Genomic DNA, 22,400 nt, shown 5'->3' on the forward strand with positions numbered 1-22,400 from the left:
GCCTTATCATTATCCAATCCATTCCTTATCTAGCATTATCGTGGATTACAACTAAGGGAGTTTGGTTCATATATTTATTTATTATGATTGCCCAAATGACTTATTTACTTTTTTTCTCACAAACCTGAAGTATATTTGACTCTTGATTTATATTTTGTTCCAAGTTGCCTGAAATAGATCCCCTTTGTCAATGACAAATTTGGATGTACCATGATAAAAAAATTATCCATAAACATTAGCGAGTTGGGTAGAAACCAATTGATCAGATTATTCTAGGTTATTTTGACAAAAAAAAAACCCTTATTTACAAGATCAAAAACATAAGCGGGTTTGGTAGAAGGTCAAAGTGACTAATTTCGTATGGACTGGTTGGAACCGGAACACTCCTTGTCCAGTATTTTGATTAGCAATATGGGTGTCACATATGAATACAAAAGACTTATTATTTTGAAATCGAGCTAAAATGAATTTAGCCAATCTTTCTTTCATTTTTTTCTCCATCTTTCGATCTATTTGACTAATTATGAATGTAAAAATCGAACTAAATGAACGAGACAAGTGTCGGGTATTAAATCATGGTTGGTTTGGTTATTTTTTGTTGTGAATTGCAGGTTAGAAGCAATAATTGGGCATCAGATGGCTTCATCAATGATTAGGAAAACTAGCAATAAGTTCAAATAAAAAAAATTATATATGATTTGTATATGCTTTGTTGCTATTCAACGTATGGTTTGTTAATGTTTCAGTAAAACTATAGCAATTTATTTGTATATATAAAACTTGCAACTTATTTGTAATTTTAGTGATTTATGAACTTTTCATTTTTCATTATTATATGTAATATGTAAGTTTAATCATATTACGAATTTAAAAAGATTTATCAATTATAACGTTTTTATTGTTCAACCCGTGTAATACACGGGTTCCAAACCTAGTATTGTATATATAAATACAAATATCGACTCTATAGTTTAAATTGTAAGATCAACATCTCAACAATTAAAGTGTGTGACATCCTTCGAGATTTAGGTGTGAAACACCAAACTAAAGTCACTTATTTTGAATCAATACAAACATAACATATCAATGTTCATCATATATACAACAATGTTTATATACAGTATATACGAGTCGTCCACCTCACGACCGAGGCGCTGGCTACACCGAACTACAGAAGTTGAATTCGATCTACAGCCGATGGTGCAACGAGTAATAAGGAACTGCTTGTTTTCTCTCTTCCATTTCAAGTTCTTTAAGTGGTATAGCTGCTAAAAACCTCTTTATAAACTCTTTACAACACTCTTTCCCATTGCAAACCACTTGGCCCGTCCCATTTTCGTTTAAACACGAGCCATTATCGAACCTTAATATATACGCTTGATCACACCCTTCGACGAGCCGCTCACCCAAAGTGTCGATAATATAGTAACCGTCTTCATCCACTTTCAACACGAAAAAATGATCATTCCAGCTCACTATGTAAACCCCTAGGTTTCGACTAATTTCACGGTCCCATATGTCATCAAACGACATTACACCCGTTAAGGATTCAAATTTTTCAGGACTAAAGAACCCAACAAATGATTTCTCACGGGAAACCGTTAATGGGCGGACCCCAGCTCGTAACACGGTTTCAAGGTCGAAATGTTTGTCGGGGAATTCGGCCACGTGGGTTTGGTTTTCGCAAAGGGCTCTCCATTCGGATGAACCATCGATAATGAGTGTGTCAAATTGTTGGACCGTTGGCATTTTAGTCGAGTCACTCGACATGAGCCAATTTGCAATAACCGTGACTAAAGCGGTACACGCACTTGGCCCCGCTGCTTTATTACTTCGTTGATCGAAAGACGCGAAGAAACTTTGTGTATTAAGTTTCGATTGCCCGTCTCGACTAACGAATTCTCTTGTTTCCCATGTACTATGAAACGAATTATGCGCGTATGGTTGACTTCGGTCAACCGAGTCATTAGAAATTAACTTCTCGGGTCGGGATTCTTCGGGTTTTGTTTTCGCGGGTTTAAAGTTTAGTCGTCGCCTCTTCCAGTCAAATATCCCGGTCTTTTTATCCGTATCCGGATAACCAACAACTGAAGACGATGGAATCGTCGTCGTTGATAACGATTCCATCGTTCCTTCCCGGCCAAATGTGACCGAGTCATCCGAGTCAGACAAACTCACATTATCCAAACTCAATTGTTTCTTCTTGGTTCTTATAACTTGAGTATCCTCCAACTGAGTCGACTCGGTAACCGGTTCAGCCGAGTCCCGAATTTCAACAAAACTCAGTAAAACCGAGATTGTTGCTTGTGTTGTCAATCCGGCCACCGTGAGATCAATCGGAAGCTTCTTTTCGATCACCGAAGATTCGATTTTAGAAGCAAATTCAGCTAAATCCAATGATGTTTTGCCTATCTGAGTCATTTTTCCCTTCATGTATTCTCCCTGAATGCATACATAGGACATATTAGCAACGAATCACAATTTATAATTACTTTTAAGTAGTTATTAATCCAGAAAACCGATCCGAACCCAAAAACATAAACCGACGTTTTGATTTTATGTTTTAGTAAACGCCAAACTTTCGGTTCGGTTTTGAATTTACGTGTAACTAAACCTGAAAAAACAGAACCTAGCCAAACTTATAGATAATTATTATTTTTCATTTTAAATGTTGAAGTAATTTATATAAATAATAATAAGGTCAGCTAAAAAAGCTCGTAGCCCGCCCGATAAAAGCTCGAACACAACTAGCTAAAAAAACTTGAGATCAAATTATCTGAGTCGATCCGGCTCATTTTTGTAAACGAGTTGAAGCTTGGCTCAGCTTGTTGGCTCGCTCTTTGGCTTGTTTAACTTCAAGCTCAAGTTGAGCAAAGCTGTCTCATTTAATTTCAAGCTCAAACTCGAACCCAAACTAGCTCAACTCATTTACAAGGGATATGATTTAACCCAAATACTATAGCCAAAATCCATAATTATTAAGTTAGCAAACATAAAATTCTAGATTCAAATTCATTATTTTCCGTGATTTACTTTTTCGTCCCAAAATTTTCAAGCAAAAAAGAGGAAAACCGAGAAAAGTCAGAAAACCAAAACCGAAAAACCCGAAACAGAATCATGCCTAGCAATACACATCCGAAAACTTACATAGGTTAATTTGAAGGTGACAATCCATGGAACAAACTTATGTTGATCAAACAAACAAATATTCTCCAAACCATCTTCTTCTTCCCACACAATAACCTCTCCTTTCCTAACAACTCTCTCCTTTCGCCACCTCTCTCCATGCCGCCACCGATGAAACCCGACGACCGCCAATCCATGTTTCCGCTCCCCCTTCCACCTCACCTCCAATCCCATAACCTTGTCTCCGCCTCCGTCGCCATGTTCGAATCCTTCAACCTTTATTCGCTCCAACTTTACGTGAAACTTTTTATATCCGGTTGGTGCATGCTGCCACGGTGACCATTTGTTCATCTTAACCACCATTTGAAGTTGAAAGATTTTGTTAATATTCGTGAGTTGTGTTGGAATTTTGGGTGTTTTATTGGCTTTGACTACACGGAAACATTTGTACAAGACACGTAAAGTCAAACCGAGTTTTTTTGGATTTGGACGCGGCGTGAGGGAAAACATTTGTTGAAAGTGTCTTTTTAAGGTTGTTCTAGATTAAGTAACCCCTTGGGTTTGGATCTAACTTATGAATCTTATCTTTTGTATAAAGATATTATATTCGGGTCAACTAGAGTCAACTAGCTTAACCGGGTAAGACCCGAGCTGCCTATCTGACACGGATATATTTAAACAAGTCGGTTTTCGGGAGTAAGAATGTCATTAAACGGGTCTAGATTGGATATGTCGGTAAGACCTGTTTGCTCACCCCTAGGCCGTCCCCGATAATCTCTAAAAAGTTTTGGACCGAGAAAAAAGTATTTGGGCTTTTGTAAAAAAAATATTGGATTTAAACAATTATACATTTAAATAGGCTGTTTGGACAAAAAAAATAGAAAGTAACTTAAATAAGTTAAGTAATTTGGTTTAAACATTAAGAATATATAATTTTTTTTAGAAAAAAAGGTATATAAAATATTTTCTAAAAAAATTGGGTCTACTGGGTGATCGGGCAGGAAGGGAATTGATCAAAGAATAATGACAAATGTTGGTTGAGGCAGAAAGGCAATTAAGATTAGTTTATAATTTATTTATGAATTTTGTACAATTAGGCTTTGTTTAGTATGATCAAAGCGTGATCTTAAAATAGAACATATATTATTTGATGCATTTTAGATGAATCCAGGAACGGCCTTTGGTGCACTTTTAGATCCTGTGGCTGATAAGGTAAGCCTTTAACAATATATTCTATTTTTTCAACTATGCTTGATCAAAACCAGAATTGCACCTCAATGGCCACCTTTTGATCTTACCGCATAACTTGGATAATCAAGGAGAAGGAGTGTCTCCATATAGTCACAAACTTTAATTTTATCACAGTCTCCATCGGTCCCAAGAATATTATCAGCTATAGGGTCAACATTTTTGCGAAAACCTATAAAAAAACCATCATTGTTTGAAGTAAAAGCGAACAACTTTGTAAACGAATCACCCTCCATCATCCATGCATCAAAACTTTCATTAAGTACACGATTATGCTCAACCGCAACAAGAGAACGCCCTCGCGTATACATGCCCGGAACCATACGCACTGCTGAAACGAGACTAGGGGGAGGGTTATTTTTTTAAAATATTCAGTTGTCATGTCGAACGATATAATCACATACTATTTCTCACCATCAATAGTATCAGTTGCAAGCCAGTAAAAAAGACCATCAAGAACTAGCTCATGCGGGGGTAAAAACCGAATCGAATTGCCAAGGAGACTATTGTCGTGTGGACTTCTCCAACCCCGTGTACGTAATGTGAAAACCCAAACATGAGGAGAGGGTGGGGGGGTGTAGAAGTAGGACTATACTTATCTTGATCGAAATATGTAACCGTGACAATCTTACAGTCATTGGTCACCCGGAAAACACCAAAACCAACATGCAGTTTCATATTTCTTTTTAGGGGCGCCAATTTCAACAACAATCATTTTTCCGATTGACGGGTTCCAAATAGCAACGGCTTCAGCCCATAAACTAACGTTGAATATACACATCAAGCCATGAGAAGTGGCTACTAGCCTCTGATTTTCAAGCATCTTGATCAAATAGAGGAGGGGTGAGCGGTTACACATTTTGACTTCAAAACCGATTTTGAAAACTAGTTAATCGATTATTGACATTGCAGCAAAAAAAAAACTTATTCTGAACGTTTGAAAGCGGTCTTATTACCATTTTGATGATTTTTGGACCCATTTTAACCGCCTCCACTAGTATAAATAGGTATTGGGGGTGTTGGGTTGGTTACACCATTTCCTCTCACAAATGCAACAAAAAAAAACAAAAAAACCGCTTCTAAAACCGAAAAATGTCTAACACTTCAACAACTTCCACAACTTCTAATTAGGGTTTCATGAAAATCTTTGATATCCTCTTTCAATGGTTGTTAACTGGGTGGGAGACACCATTGGGCCTGAAATCCTTCACCGAGCACCTCAAGCACCACCACCTCAGTCTTCGTAGAACACTATTGGGGAGGAAATCTGTCACCGAACACCTCGAGCACCAACATCTACAGTTGTCGGAGAACACCATAGTTTAAGACATGAATCTTGAATGATTTCGGAAGATGGGAAAGATTAATATTATTATTACTATTAATAATAAGGTATATGTTCAAGTTATTCTACAAAGGGTAACAAAAATGAAAAATGTAAGAAGCCATAAATAATTGACATGTGTCAAGTGGGAACCAAAAGAAAAAGTGTATAGAGATAATTGTACACATATTCTCTCTCCACATGCAAGACACATGTTAATACCCCCATTATTCTAGAACGTTTATAACTTTTTTGTATAATATTTTTTTAAAAAAAATCATCATAATAACAAGCGTTTTGTTATCTTTAATATGAGTATGATTTTTTTTATATAAAATTTAAAACAAAAATCAGGTAATTGTGTCTTATCGCTTATCATTGTGTTTTTTTCGTCATTGTGTCTTTTCGCACACCATTGTGTCTTTTCGCTTATCATTGTGTCTTTTTTCGTCATTGTGTCTTTTCGCCATTGTGTCTTTTCGCCATTGTGTCTTTTTTCGCCATTGTGTCTTTTTTCGTCATTGTGTCTTTTTGCACACCATTGTGTCTTTTCGCTTATCATTGTGTCTTTTTTCGTCATTGTGTCTTTTCGCACACAATTGTGTCTTTTCGCTTATCATTGTGTCTTTTTTCGTCATTGTGTTTTTTCGTCATTGTGTCTTTCAACTCATCATTGTGTTTTTTTAAATACTAATGACACCGTTGTGTAACAATAATATGTAAAAATAATGATAAAATAATAAATTATCTAATACACAAAACACAATGATTAATACATGTTACACAATAATTTGAAACGTAAAACACAATGGTGAATACGTATAACACAATGACCTAAAACGTAAGACACAATGGTGAATATATATAACACAATGACTTGAAACGTAAAACTCAATGGTGAACACGTATAACACAATGACCCAAAACGTAAGACACAATGGTGAATACGTATAACACAATGACCTAAAACGCAAGACACAATGGTGAATATATATATAACACAATGACTTGAACGTAAAACACAATGTTGAATACGTATAACACAATGACCTAAAACGTAAGACACAATGGTGAATACGTATAACACAATGACCTAAAACGTAAAACACAATAGTGAATACGTATAACACAATGACCTAAAACGCAAGACACAATGGTGAATATATATAACACAATGACTTGAAACGTAAAACACAATGGAAACAACATATTACACAAAAGAAAAATTTGTAATACAATTAATATGAAAACTCAACTAAAAGACATAATGAACAACAACAAAAAACACAATTAAAAAACTCATTAATTTTTTTTATTTTTATATAAAAATATGATACTCATATTAAAGATAAAAAAATGTTTATTATTATAGTGAATTTTTTTTTAAAAAAAAAATAATGTCGTATGAAAAAGTTATGGACATTTTAAAATGATGGGGGGAATTGACATGTGCCTTGCATGTGAAGAGAGAAAGTCAACAAAGGTGAGTTATTACCTTCATGCCATTTCCATCAATTTTTATTTATTAAATTAATCTAAGCCATTCAAATCTAAGATTAATGGACTGGATTCTTTCTCACCATTCTCATTTTTGTTGTCTTTTGTATTTTAACTTTACCCCGTTTTTATTAATCCCACTATATTTCCTTTTAGTCACTACCGGTCCCATCTAACCAAACAAGACGGTTTTCAACCCCAAAACAAGAAGCAACTTGACATCCAATATTTTACAAGAGATTTGAAGGAGTCGAGGTTTACTTGCGGGAAGACGGGTTTCGTCGAGAATGTGATATGGTGGTCCAACATAGGTGGTCTTGGTTAGCCGAATAATAACAAGAGATGGTGTAGATTGAGACATGGCTAAATCTCGGTTTAAAGTTGTACCCATGTAAGGATGAAAGCGACGGGTCAAAGATGAAAGACGAGATCCTCGGGATTTTCTGTTGTTGCAGATGATCATAAAATAACCACTGCTTGTTTGTTTGTTTGTTTTGTTTTTTCAAGTTCGAGTTGTACAGTACACCAATCAAAATTTTAAAGCTAATTCCTATTTTTTTCCCAAACTAGTGTTGGTAGAAAAACTATTTATCAATTTGGTGTTAATTAAAAACTATTTACCAAACTAATGTTTTTTATTTATTTTGGGTTTATCTTTTACCTTTAAATTAACAATATTAGAGTCTCTGTAATTTTCCCATTTTCCAATTAGTTCAAATCAGATACTATTATTGTATCATATGTTTTATATATTTTATTTTGATTAATCTATTATCTTCTTTTTCTTTTTTCTGTTTTTTCTCTTCTTCTGAATCTACATTTTTTTTACCTACCTCGTATATCAATTTATTCTTTTCATTTCTTTTTTTATTCTTTTTTCATAGATACTTAGTTTTTTCAATGTATTTATTTTACGAATGTGTTTTTTTAGTATAGTGCTAATATCGTAACGAGTATAACTGATACATACTAAGTTCACGTCTAACAGTCGCTGTAACTCTTGGGTTTTACCAACATCTAAGTTTTATCGATTTTTGTTGTTTTTTTTTTCTTCTTTAGGTTTTAAATATGTTCATTATACGAACTTATTTTTGGGGTTTTGTTCCGGTGTCGTAACGATCCTAACACATACCATCCGAATTTGCGTCGAATAGTCATTGCAATGATTGGGTTTTAAGTATTATTGTTTTAAATATGTTCATATTGAGAATTTAATATTTGTGATTAATTTTGGTACTACAACGAACCTCACGGACACCAACCCACCGAATTAATGTCAACGTTTGGATTTTACCACCGTTGAGTTTTACCGACTTTTTTTTGTTTTAAATATGTTCATTTTACGAAAAGTCGTTAAAACCCGAACGTTGGTAGAACCTCAAGTACTGCGGCAATTATTCGATGTTAATTCAGTTGATATCTGTTAGGTTCGTAAGATATTGGAACTAAATTTAAAAAGGCAAATTCGTAAAATGATGATATTGAGTGATAAAGATTCATAACCAAGTAATAAAAAAAGTAAGACTAAAAAAATGAGAAGCCAAATTCGTAAGATGACGATTTCAAAAAAAAAGAAGAAAAAGAGAAGCCAACTAAAAAAATAAACAAAGAAAAGATTCATTACTAAGTTTTAAAAAAAGAGCTAAGTGATAAATAAAAATATAAAAAGACGATATTAGATTGATCGGATATTAAAGAAATAATTGATTAAGTTAATAAATAAATTATATTGACTCAAATATGTTAATTTAAAGGTAAAAGATAAAACACAAAATAAATGAAAAACACTAGTTTGGTAAATAATTTTTAAGCAACACCAAATTGATAAATAATTTTTTCTCTAACACTAGTTTGGGAAAAAATTCAGTTATATTTTCCATTATCGATATTTATTACATTGTATAATTATTATTGTTAAATCATTAAAAATATGTCTTCCTCGATCTTGTTTCCTTTTTATAATCCTTTTTTTTTAACAACTAATTTTTTTCCATTTTTTTACCCAACTTCTTAAGTGAGACTATAAATCAACAATTTGGTTGTAAGGCATACACTTTTTCACTAGTATAAGCTAGTGATTATTAAACTTTATATTATTATTCATTTTTAAAATATTTATGTAATCTTGTACCAAGTACTAGCATCCTGCCATTCTGGTATCGCACTGATCATACCAAACAAACAAATCGGTACCGGAATTATCCCTTTATACTTTCTTTTATTCAAAATATGATTATTCAAGGATAAAAGAAATAAACAAGGGGAGTAACACGTTACAAACCTAACACAAAACTTGCTTTCACTCATCTCTTTAATCATCGTGCATAGCATTCGTATAGGATCGAATTTTTCAATTCGAAATAGGGTTTTGTTGCAATTTGTATTGATTCTAATCAATTCAAGCATCTCATAAGTATTAGGTAACATGCCAAGTTTGATAAATACATATTTGTTATACTTTATGACTTTATGTATGGAACAAACCGGTGAATCCCATAACCGAAAGAAACTTGGGATTAGATGCAAAAATGAGAAAGTGGTTAAACTTTTCTTAAAGCATGTATACATTCTTGAAGTTGAAGAAAACGGACCAAACAAGTTTACACCTAAAGTCACACACAATTCAACACTAAAATTAAGGCTTTCCAATGTGACATGGGTGGTAAATTCGACAAACACAAGTTCCAATCCTTTGCCGACGCAAACGGGCTTCATTTTCCTTTTTCGTTTCCCCATACATCTCAAGCAATACGAGCTAGTCGAGCGTATGATCAACCTCTTTCATAAAGAGATTTAATGCGCTCGTGATATTTGATTAGAAAAACAGACTCAAACATCTGTATACCTAAACTATATGGGACGAATGACACGTCTTGAGTTCTTGCTAAAAAAAAGTACCAGATATGGTCAAGATTGTTACACTAATGTGCAAAATATGTTGTTAATAACTTCATCTTATACTCGTATTATTGTATTAGTAATACATAGATCAATAGATATAGTTTAGATCTAAGTAAAGCATTGTTCATCTTTTTTAAACGAAAATGAAATATGAAGTTTTCCATCTACGACTTCCTTAAATTGAAGTGCAATTGTATCCCAAGTTTCTAATTCGAAATCCGTCAGAACTTTACCAAAATTTGTTAGCATAAATTGCCCGGAGAACGCAAGAAACAATTACTTGGTACTGATCAAGGATTTTATTTTCCTGGCTGAATAAAACAACTTCCAAAGACTCCTGTTCTTTAAAGAGTTTTATCTTCTAAATGCTGGCCTAGATGACGCACTATATGCTGTTTCACGTCTTCTTTCGGTAAAACAACAATTCCTCGCTTGCTTGTGTCACTGTCTTCGAACGTTTTATATATCGTTTCACTTGCTTGGAAAATATGTTTATGTGGGAGTGTATATCACAAAGACTATATACCGGGTTCCACTTTATATTAAGAGAGAATTCAGCATATCTTTTTTATTTAAAGATGTTGATTAGATGAATATTATATTCCCGTATCATTGTTAATGTTAATTACTTATAAATCCAGTTATTGTAATCTTAAATGTAGTCATGCTTATGGTCTTTATTATATTTATTAGCTATATATGCACACACTACATATTAAAGAAAGAAGAATTTGGGATACAAACCCAAATAAAGATCTGGGTCATTTTCTACGTCTTTAGGTTTGATGTCTATTTAAGATGAAAATAAGAAAATGTAAACTTAAATAAGTAACATCTATATAGAGTAACCAATTTATAAAACATATTTGAAGCAGTTTTAGAAGCGATCAAATGACTGAAAAATCTAATGATAATCAAATACGTTAAATCAAACCAAAGATTCCAAAAACAATGTTCTTATATCCTCAAACGTAATTAAAAACCATCATTTATTCCATCCATCCCATAATGAGCATCCTCAATAAAGTTATTCTCAAAACCGGCTAGCGGTCAACGGTCAAATAACCGGTTAGACCGGTTAATCGGGTCTGGTACTAACCGGTTTTGAGATAGGAATCATCTACCCGGTATAACCGATTTCGGTATAATCGAACCGGTTAACCGGTAAATAACTGGAAAAAATGGTTTTAAACAAAATAATATAAAGGAAAACCAAATAGCTGGTTCGGTTAACCGGTATCAGAGATCAATAATATAAACTGGTTTCTAACTGTCGGTTAGAAACAATTATAAGCCGGTTAGTGGTGGACCGGTTACTAACGATTAGGATTTCAGGCTGGAATCGGTTAGCTGTGCACCTCTAGTCATAAGTCAAATGATCTGGATTCTGGAACATGGTCAATTCTGCTTGGGCAGTCAAAGTCAATATATGGGTTATGCTAGTTTTTTACAACATCCAATAGGGGTTATATCGGTCCTTTGGTAAAATATTTGTCCCGATAATTCGGCGATATTGACCGACATCTGTCCGATATATCACTATTCACTAATATTTTGTGATATCAATGTTTAAGTTAGGGGTGCGCAAAATTAGGGTTGACCCGAAAAAAACCCGAAGAATCGGACCTAAATTACCCAAACCTGGATACACATTTAATTTCGGTTCTTAAAGTCCTGCTTTAATCAAGAAACCCGAAGACCGAATGTTTCGAGATCGAGAGAGAGAGAGATGGATGGATGGATGGAAAGCAAAACCATGTTTTCTAAAGGATAAAACCATAGGCAATCCAATAAAAAATATAACATTGGTAATATAAATAGCTAAATGAATAATACATTCACTACATTCTACTATTTGATAGAATAATTTACTTTTCGTTAAAATATTATGTAGAAAACTATATCTTGATATGATTGATATAAAATTTCATTGTAATATATGAACAGATTAATTGAACTATTAATAAAAAGTGAAAGAACCATATGAAACAAAATTATATATTTTTTTTATAAATTTATAAAGAATAAAAAGTTAATATTAATTAAATTTTGACTTTTAGTGGCATGAACTATCTTTATCACTATAGCCTTTAGCCCCTAGGTGTAGTCACTTTTTCTTTATCACTATAACCTTTTGTTTTTTTGTGAATTGTATATAGAGTATTTTTCTTTTTTATCGTCGTCCTCTCCATTCTAACCGTTGTGTTTTTTCAGAAGCCATCGATTTGCCTTGTTTTGGATAATCCTGGTAAAAAAAAACGAAGTTTGAAAGATGCATCATCAACCAGTTGTCGGTCTCAGTCTCATACGGCTAGCCCGAAGCACCAAACCCGAATATACTTGATGCTCGAAATTAAAAATAGTTCCAGTACTCGGTTCTTACTTTTATTAGTTTTCAGTTTCAACACGCGCCCGGGTTTTACCCGGTTCGGTCCGGTCCGATCTTTTGCCCACCCTAGTTTAAGTCTTAATTCTCAATTTTTAATGTTTAATAAGGTTAGTATTCCAATAGTAAAGTCACTATTTGAGGATAATAGTTATAAGTAAATGATGTGCGGTTAACATGAAATTTTACGAATGATTTAGGAACACAATCCTCTATCATCCATACATCGAAACTTGGATTAATTGCACAATCATGATGTCTAAACACAAGAGACTCCTCTAGCTTAGTATGGAGGTTACCTATCAAAAAGCCTAACACAAGAGGTCAGCCACTCTACAAGAAAAAATAACTTTGGCAGGCCCAAACTATAGAAAGGCCCATCAGGTTAAAATCATCTCCACCTATAAATTGAAGAAATGTCTCCATCTTTACATGGTTATCTCTTCTCTCTAAACTTATACTATCTCTTCTTTACACACTTGTACGCACGGAGAGACCACCATGATGGCGGTGGTAACGGTTGTTCCGACTCGGAATCGCCTCCCCCCCACTAACCCGCATCCCACTATATATCTGCCACGCCTCTTGGTGCTTTGCAGATCCGAAACGAACTAGAAAAGATGGGGTGTGGTCGTGTCCATTGTCCATTTCCAAAGAATATTTACCGATATCCGACTCGGATTGAGACATTGAGTTCATGTATTCACTTAGACATGATCAAAAACATGCATGGTGATCAAATCACGTATTTGGATATTCAAGCATAAGTAGTGTCTCCCTGTATTCACACACTTTAAACGTACCCCATGCGGTTCAGCAATCACAAGATTATCGTCGTGTTCTTAGTAAACAACGAGTTGCTTAACTGCAAATCCTAGTCCTTCTTTTGGAATATCAAATATAGGTTCACCCCTCTTACAAAATCCTATAAATAAAGCATCTTCTACGGGTGTAAAAGTGAATAGCTTTATGAAAGATTTTGGAACACGATCCTCCATCTTCCAAACATCAAAACTTGGATCGTTGGCCTCGGTATCATTCCCAACCACAACAAGAGATTTCCCAAGCTTAGACAAGGCCAAAACGATGCGTGGTGCCGATACTAAACTACGTGGAAGGGTTATTTCTCTAAACTCTTCATTTGTCATATCAAACGAAACTATCATATACTCAAACCGACCATCATCATTAATCATTTTGGTAGCAAGCCAGTAATAAACACCATCTATAAGTAACTCATGATCAAGAAAAATATGAACGAGTTTACTAAGAATCTGGCCTTTAGGATTTCTCCAGGTGTGTTTGTCTAACGTATAAACCTTAGCCTAAGGTATATATAAGGTTAGTAGGACCATCCAACTCTTGATCAACATTTGAAACCTTGACAATCTTAATGTCATCAGTCACACCACAAACCCCAAAACCTATGGCAGTTGCACATACATTTTTCTTTTTTGTTAAAATATCATGCTCACCACTCTCAACAGCAATAACTTTCCTAATAGAGGGATTCCAAATAACAACCGCTTTGGCATAAGAATTAATACCGAACAAACACACCAACCCGCGATAAGTACCAACTAGCCTAGGGCGTTCAAACGTCTCAAGCAATAAATGAGAGCTCAAGTGAACTTGCAGTTGGGGAATGTATCATCATCAACGATTGATACATAATTCTGCTCATAAACATACCTAATATGACGAACATGTAGAATCTGATCCTCATACTTCACAAGTAGTTGTTGCACATGTGGTCGTTGTTGTTGTTGGTAGTGCTAGATAACAAACTTAGGACTGTCAATGATTGATTTCCACGTTTTGCACACCGAACAGAATTGAAGCAACGATTTAACGTCAAGCCGCTTCATGATTTCAGCCTCGACGTCAACAGGTAGTGAGTTATCTGACATTGTGAAATTGAAAGAGGAAATGTGAATTGGATCTAGGGTTTGAATGTTTGTGATTATGAAATGAAAATGAAGAAGAAAATAAATCAAAAGAGAACGTTCGCCGCTTATTTAGATCTAGGGTTTCTTACAAACTAAACAACCCAGTTGAATCCCTTCATTAGCCCATATTAACCCATGAGCCCAAGTGAATCGCTTCACTACTCTCGTCACTAACTGATGACAGAAGTAGTCTACTTCTGTCAACAATTAAAAAGGCATGTTTAGAGGTGTACAAAAACGGCTTGGGTTTTGCATGGTCAAAACCGGTTCGGTTTAGAAATCCGTTTGTCAAACTGATCAAGACGGGTTCGGTTCGGTTTAGAACCGGTTGGATTATAAAATGGTAGAGCCAATATACGATACGTCAGTTCGGTTTAGTTTGACGGAAACCAATTTTAGATATAAACCGGTCCGGCTCGATTTCTGGTTAACCGGTTTCATACTGGTTTTTTTGTACAACTCTAGTCGTCATGTCAAGATACCGCGCAACTATAAATTTTAATATGGTTAAAAATAAATTATACATTTTTTATTTTTCTTTATTTAAAGAAAAAACTTATTTATTAAACAAATATTAAACTAAATAAATATATATTTATGTGACCCAAAAATATCTTAAATAACCCAAAAAAAATAGCACCACCATGTTCTTCTTCTATGCATACATGCAACATTCAACAATGGCAATGAATTAATGACAAACATGTTTTTCTTTCTCTTGGCATATGAATTAATGACAAAAGTTAAAGCACCTAAATTTTCATAAATGACGATAATGAAGGTTTATAATGGCATAGCCAGGCTAAACCATCGGATTTTATAACTCGTTGCGACATCCAGATTTCAAAGAGAGGGGGGTGACGGTGGAAACCCGGGGTACGTGTGGCGGTTTCCCCGGGCCCATCCCCACCTCCCTTACCTACTTCACATTGTGTTTACTCATTCTAGGTTTTACACAACTCACTCCACTAATCAAAGTTACCAACAAACATGTAGCCTCTGCCTAAGGATATGTACCGTTCCATAAGAAACAAAAAAACCAATTCCCATTGCAAGTTGCCTAGCTAGTTTTATTTTAAAGTCCTAATTAGTCTAATCAATTGCATATCAAGTATAACTAACATTTTCTTTGTATAGTTCAAACGTTCCTGTTTCTCTTTAGTCTTTTGACACTTTTCCCTAATTCTCTTCTTTCTTTTTTTCAAACACGTACAAAACATAATAATAAGGTTTTATTAATAAGCTAACTCACTCACACACCCATTATTCCATTAATTTTTTTGTAAGACTAAATTTTAATAAAAAAGAAAATGAGGACCTCAAGTGAAAAACTAGAGGCCCGGCATTATTCCATTAATAATATTATTATTCAGTTTATATTATACGAGGTCGTTTGGTAGCATCTTATATCTTAATAGTCATTAAAAGGCTACATTTTTATGGTTAATAGATTTTTAATAATTAAAAGATTATTAATCATTAACATGTAATCTCTTCATGACCATTAAAAAACTATGAAACATCCTCTAAGACTTGTATTAGATTCTAGAACCCCTTTAGCATAATAAAATTAGCATTTATTGATGATAAGATAATACTCACACTTAATGGCACATGCTTTATGACATATCCTGCATGTTCCTTGTTTTAAATTCAAAGTTCGTAATGGGCGCCCAATCAATTACATATTAAGGATACCAAGAATTAATTGTTTATATATTTATTCAAATGTTCATGATCTTTTTTCCTTTTCTTACATACGCTCGTTAGTAATAACTAGCTAGCTACTGATATTTAATCAAACACCATTTCAAACATCGCCAAACCTCTATTCACACGGCCATTTGAAAGCCGTCCGGATAGAGTCTAGTGACCGTTATGAAAAAAATTTTCAAAGTTTGACCATCTATAGTTAGAGCAACGGTCAAAATATTGGTCAGGCCACCGTTTTGACCATAATTTTAAGTGTTTGACTTTTTTTGGGTCAAAACGATCGTCCAAGTGTTTTGTGGACAATCATCCAAAGACTAAAACTGAAACTCAATCTAATACCAAACTAACATGATAAGAAATCAAATATAGAGAAACAACTACCAAAAGCTAGGAATGCTATTGACAACTACTCGTTGGATAAACTAATCAAACGATACTGGAAAAGATAAACCAACTCATAGTCACTCAAGTTCGTTATATCACCTCTCAATCTCTACTAGCTCACCTAAATTAATATAAGGTCAAACAAACTCATCAGGATAAAGGTTACTAAGATACCCTAATGACTTAGAACCTCTCAACCTCAACGACACAAACCATGAAGAAATATTGGTACTAGAAACTCTCAGATAAAAGAGTAACTCTATCTAATGTAAGACATGGAATTGCAAGAAATCAAACCCGAGGAGGCAAAGCTCATTCTCACACAACTCTGGCCTAACCGAATGTTGAAACAAGACAACCAACTCCCTATATTACCTCTCACTCTCAAGTGAAGTTAAATTACTTATTTAAATACATTCACATGCGATTCCTTAGCTAACTAGACCACAGGCATATCAAGACCCAAAAACAATTAATATTCTTGTAAGAACATGTGATGTTGTGCAACACGTAACGTCTCAGTCAGCAATTGAGTTGGATCTTAGATGGCTCTAGAAGTCTTAGCAATAATTTATTTGAAACCATCCCAATGGTCTTTTTATATTATGAATTCATAATTATTAAATGGAAAATACTAGCCGGTTGATCTGTCGTTTATTTATAATTGGTTTATCATTAAGTAGCAATTTAATTTATGATATATAGAGAGAGGTTGAGCTTAGAATTACAATTTAATTTATGATCTCCAGCAATAACAGGTACGCCTGTCATTTACATTTCTTATTCTTCCGATTTTGCAAGCATCTCTTAGTTTAGTTATTTAGTTTTCATGTTCTAAATGTTGGGTTTCAACGGTGGTTCGGAACGAAAACGGTCAAGTATCTTAAACCCGTTTTAGTTAATAATTTCGTTTAATAGTTACTAATCAATACTAATAATCAAAGATATAAACGAACTATAAAACGCAGCGGAATATAAACGATTTAACACGAACCAAAAACCGAAACCCAAGACCCGGATCCGATTACAACTTTATACGAGTACGATATAAACAATAATAAACAACCATAGATTAGTTTGTCGATATACCTCGGTTATCGAAACCGGGAAGACACCGAAGGCTAACGAAAAAGAGCTAGAAAAATGACACAATCAATCGGACCTCAACAAGTTCCGGTGGCGGCAGTGGTACACGGCGGCGGCGGACAACTCCGGCGACGGCGTGACACGATGGAAGCGGATATATTGCGACGGAAAGCTGCCGAACAGAAGCTGAACAATAACGGAACAGCAACAGAACAGTAGACAAGCTGCAGTAGCAGCTGCCGGAAAACCGGAACTGCCGGAATAGCAGGTCACCGGAAAACCGGGTTCGCCGGAGTTAGGGTTGCGGCCGGCGGATTGAGCAAACAACAACACCGGTGAATAAAGAGGAGCAGCGGTGGTAGTTATAGTGGTGATGGGATGACGGCAGAGGCTGTAAGCCGGCGGCCGGAGATCCGGTGGCCGGAAAAACGTCTGCCGGCGGCGGTGGTGTTATGGGTGTGGCTAGGGTTTTCAAATGGAAAGCTTAGTTATTTAATATAAAGTAATTATACTATATATAGAATAATAACTAGGGTTTAAACCAATTTGAACCCATTGGGCTTAAGCCCAAACACCAAAATAAAGCTTAATCCATCTTTGATTGTGTCGGGCCCAGACATCATGTAAGTGGGTTAATATATCGTTACCCCCAATGTAACTCATACCGCGTCATATTCAGGCCGGTCCGCGTTGACTTGACCTGAACCGACCATTAAATCCAAAAGTCTCCCACTTGGACGGATTTGGGTCAAGTATCACAACGCTAACAGCCAGAGGCGTTCTAGCTACACATAGCTGTCCCCAACCAAATATGACATTTTTCTTTAAATCCATAACCAAAGTATCTTGGAATACCTTATTGCAAGATAATGAATTTATAGTAATCGTTTTCATCTATCCTTTCCGTATAAGACATTAATTGAACAATGAGACATGGATCAAATCAATCTCATATAGTGTTCATTAATTTTAGTTCTCGATATAGAGTCAAAGTGGTCCAATCAAACACACAGTAGGTTTGGGTGAGGCCTCACACTTCACCAGTTTGAATCAACGAGGGCGCCATTATGTCTAACTATTACATCTTAATGTAAGAGTACACAATCCCATCTTGACTACATACAACTCCCACTGAACTCCAGAACATTCCCAATCAATGCCTTTATGGCTGGCAGTTACGCAACAGCGGTTAACATGATCAAAGAATATTCTTCGGTAAACGAAAGTTCTAATATGTATCTCAGGTCTAAGGATACTAAATGAGCATACTATTATCAAAACATCTTATGATCAAGATCCATGAAGATGATTTGATGTGAGTTACATCCAACGTCATTCATAATGAGGTCTGTGAGTTTGGAAGTCAACTCCTTGAGTCCAAAGTCAGAATAGTCTTAATTCAGAATCGTTCCCACGAGTCTGACCGACTACGGATAATTTAGAATATAATATTCATGGATTAAACGTATTAAAAAGAACACAGTTGTATCATTCAACGTTTGCATTTAACCATTAAATCAAAGGTGAACTGAAAAGTACAACTGTTTGAATGTTCATACATCCAAATACTAAATCAAAATAAATCACTAGCAAATCTAAACCCGACAGCATCTCTATGCTTGTCCTGAGTCATTGGCTTAGTGAACAAGTCAGCTAGTTTTTGACCTGTGTCTACTTTGCTTATCATGATGTCTTTATGTTCCAATAATTTTTGTACATAGTGAAACTAAAATGTGCTTGGCTATGTGATGAAAATTGGGCTCTTTGGCTTGAGCAATAGCACCTGTGTTATCACATATTACGTCGATCATTTTCCTAAACTTGGAACCAGATCGAGGTTGCCTATGAATTTCTTCATCCAAGCAGATTATGAGCGAGATACATCTCGGTCATTCTGGAAGTTAACGTCAGTGTAACACCTTACAGTGAGCTCCTCTTCCACTCCTCCAAACACGCTTACGAGACGTCAGGTCTAGTGCATAATATAGCGTACATGACAGAGCCAATCGCTAAAGCATATGGAATTGCTTGCATGTGCTTTGTTTCAATGTCCGTTGCCGGAGATTGCGATTTGCTAAAACGGTTCTTTTAGCAATGGAACAGCTCCTATCTTGGATTTGTCCATTGAGAAGCGTGTCATGACTTTGCTTGTGTATGTACTATGACTTAGCCCTAGAAGTCACTTAGATCTATCTCGGTAGATCTTCTATTCCCAGAATATATGCGGCTTCTCCAAGATCTTTCATTGCAAAACAAGATTCCAACCAGTGCTTAACTCCCTTAAGCATAGGAATGTTGTTTCCAATGATCAGTATATCATCCACATACAAGATGAGGAATGATATAGTGCTCCCACTAGCCTTTATGTAAACACAAGGCTCATCTTCATTTTTGACAAAATCAAATTCTTTGATCAAAATGTAGATTCCAGCTACGAGATGCTTGTTTGAAAATCCACTTGCTCCCTATAGCCCGACCTTCGGGGGTAGCTCAATCAAGTTCTAGACTTGATTGTCATGAATAGATTGCATCTCGGCGTTCATGGCATCTCGCCATTTCTCAGATTCCGGATTCAAGATTGCAGATATGTAGTTAGTAGCTTCGTCGCCAGACTCGGCTACTAATAAGACTTCCAGACCATCCAGATGCCATAGGTATCTAGGATTGGGTGCGAGAGTCCTAGTACTTCTGCGAACGCTCATGTTCATGTCTGATGTATCAGCAACAACAACATGTTGATCAGACACTCTAGCTTCTTAGCGGTTGTTTGTGGTTCTTGAATTTCTTCAAGATCGACAAAATAATCTCCAGTTCCACGATCGAGAAATTCTTTCTCGAGGAAGTGGTGTTTCCTCTTGATAGAAATCATATTTATATCAGGATGAAAGAAGTAATAATCGCTTTGGTAGTAGTATTTGACGAATGCGGGAGGTGGTTATAAGGGCGAAACTCCAAAGGGAGTGAGGCAAGCTAGTTCTACACATCATCGGTCGAACCATGTTTAGCAAAGTTCGATTCCTTCTCTCGCTCATGCCATTATGTTGGGGTGTGCCAGGTGGAGTGAGCTGTGAAATAATTCCACACTCTTTTAGATGATTGATGAACTCTGAGCTGAGATAGTTTCCACCTCGATCTGATCGAAGTATCTCAATGGTTTTACCAAGTTGGTTTTCCACTTCGTTTTGAAACTCTTTGAACATTTCAAAGGTTTCATGCTTGTGTTTCATAAGATACACATAAGCATATCGACTATAATCGTTGATAAAAGAAACGAAGTATCTTTCATGGTTTCTAGACACGGTTCTGAAAGGTCCACATACATCAGTATATATGAGTCCTAACAGATCTCTTGCTCGTTCACTTTTATGAGTGAAGGAGTTTTTGGCGAGTTTGCCAGCTAATCAAGATTCATAATCGTCGAAAGAGTCCGGTCCTGTGGATTCAAGAATTCCTTCGGATTGGAGTCTTTAACTCTTGCCTTGCTTATGTGGCCAAGTCGGCAATGCCAGAAATGTATTGTTAATGCCAGATCTGATACGTTTTGAAAGATTATATACGTTATTATTAGTTTGAACATATATCTCATAAATACCATTTCGAGGTTTAGTCTCAAAATAAAATATATCATTTAAGTAAGTAGAAATAGCCATGCCATTGAAAATGTACTTAAAACCTTGTTCAAACAACAACAAAACTGAAACGATGTTTCTGGTCAAACCAGTAGCATACAAACAATTATTCAAATGAAAAACTAGGTCAGATGGACAAGTAAAATGAAATAATCTAGTTGCCAGAACTAGTACTCTCTTCTCATCTCCAACGATGAGTTCCATGCTGCATTTATTTAGTTTCTTCCACTTCTCAGGCTCCTGCAAGACATTAACGATGTGAAAACCACATCCGGTATCAAATACCCATGTGTTGCTAGAGATAGTGAAAAGTTTAATGACGTATATGGAAATACCTCGAGAAGAGCCTTCACCATTGGTTCTCTTCATCTTGATCTCAGAAAGGTATTCGGGACAATTTCTCATCCAGTGTCCCATTTGGTTGCATCGGTGGCACTGGCGCTCCTCAGGGGGGCGGCGGTGGTATCTTTGGAACCCCTTTGTTAGCATTGGTGGCACGATGGGCAGCAATGGTAACATTCTTCTTGCCCTTACCCATATAACCCCGGTTCTTGGGATTAGGCTTCTTGACACCAGCAGATCGACTCATCAGAACTTGATTGGTCATAGAAGGAATGTTCATCTCAGCCGTCTTGAGCATGTTATGAAGCTCCGGCACTGTCTTCACCCAGCCATTCATGTTGAAATTCATCACGAACTGGTTGTATGAGCTGGGTAGAGAGTTGAGGATGAAATCAGCTGCCATCTCATCGGGTAGGGGATAATCAAGTTTCTTAAGCTGATCGATGTGCCCCTTCATCTTAAGAACATGTGCACTGACGGGAGACCCCTCTGCCATCTTGCAACTGATGAGTTGTTTCATGGTGTCGAAACGTTCTTGACATGCTTGTTTCTGGAACATGCCCTTGAGTTGCTCAAGCATCTCATAGGCACCAAAGTCTTCCAAGCCTTTAGAAAGCTCAAAAGTCAAGGTGGCTAGCATAATGCAAGAGACATCAGCCGAGTCATCCTTATGCTTCTCAAGAACTTTTTGAGCATCGGCTGTGTTGTTTTCAGGCTCGGTTGGAACAGGTCCATCGAGAACATACAGGCGCTTTGCCATGGTGAGAACAAGTCTCAAGTTGCGGTGCCATTCGATGAAGTTGGTACCGTTCAGT

The 22,400-nt window shown here is 35.8% G+C and overlaps 1 protein-coding gene across 1 annotated transcript; it reads right to left on the reverse strand.

Moving 5' to 3' along the window:
* Positions 1–1,032: 1,032 nt before the first annotated feature.
* LOC143631873 (uncharacterized) lies at positions 1,033–3,520 on the reverse strand. The gene is made up of 2 exons (XM_077100497.1): positions 3,148–3,520; positions 1,033–2,442 (listed from the first exon to the last, which is right to left on the reverse strand). The coding sequence occupies exons 1-2, from the start codon at positions 3,487–3,489 to the stop codon at positions 1,189–1,191; spliced, it is 1,596 nt and encodes a 531-aa protein (XP_076956612.1). The 5' UTR covers positions 3,490–3,520; the 3' UTR covers positions 1,033–1,188.
* Positions 3,521–22,400: the final 18,880 nt, after the last annotated feature.

The sequence above is a fragment of the Bidens hawaiensis genome, unplaced genomic scaffold (genome assembly GCF_021521415.1).
Source record: "Bidens hawaiensis isolate Kalapana, Puna unplaced genomic scaffold, B.hawaiensis_p1.1 tig00006258_1, whole genome shotgun sequence".
Taxonomy (NCBI): domain Eukaryota; kingdom Viridiplantae; phylum Streptophyta; class Magnoliopsida; order Asterales; family Asteraceae; genus Bidens; species Bidens hawaiensis.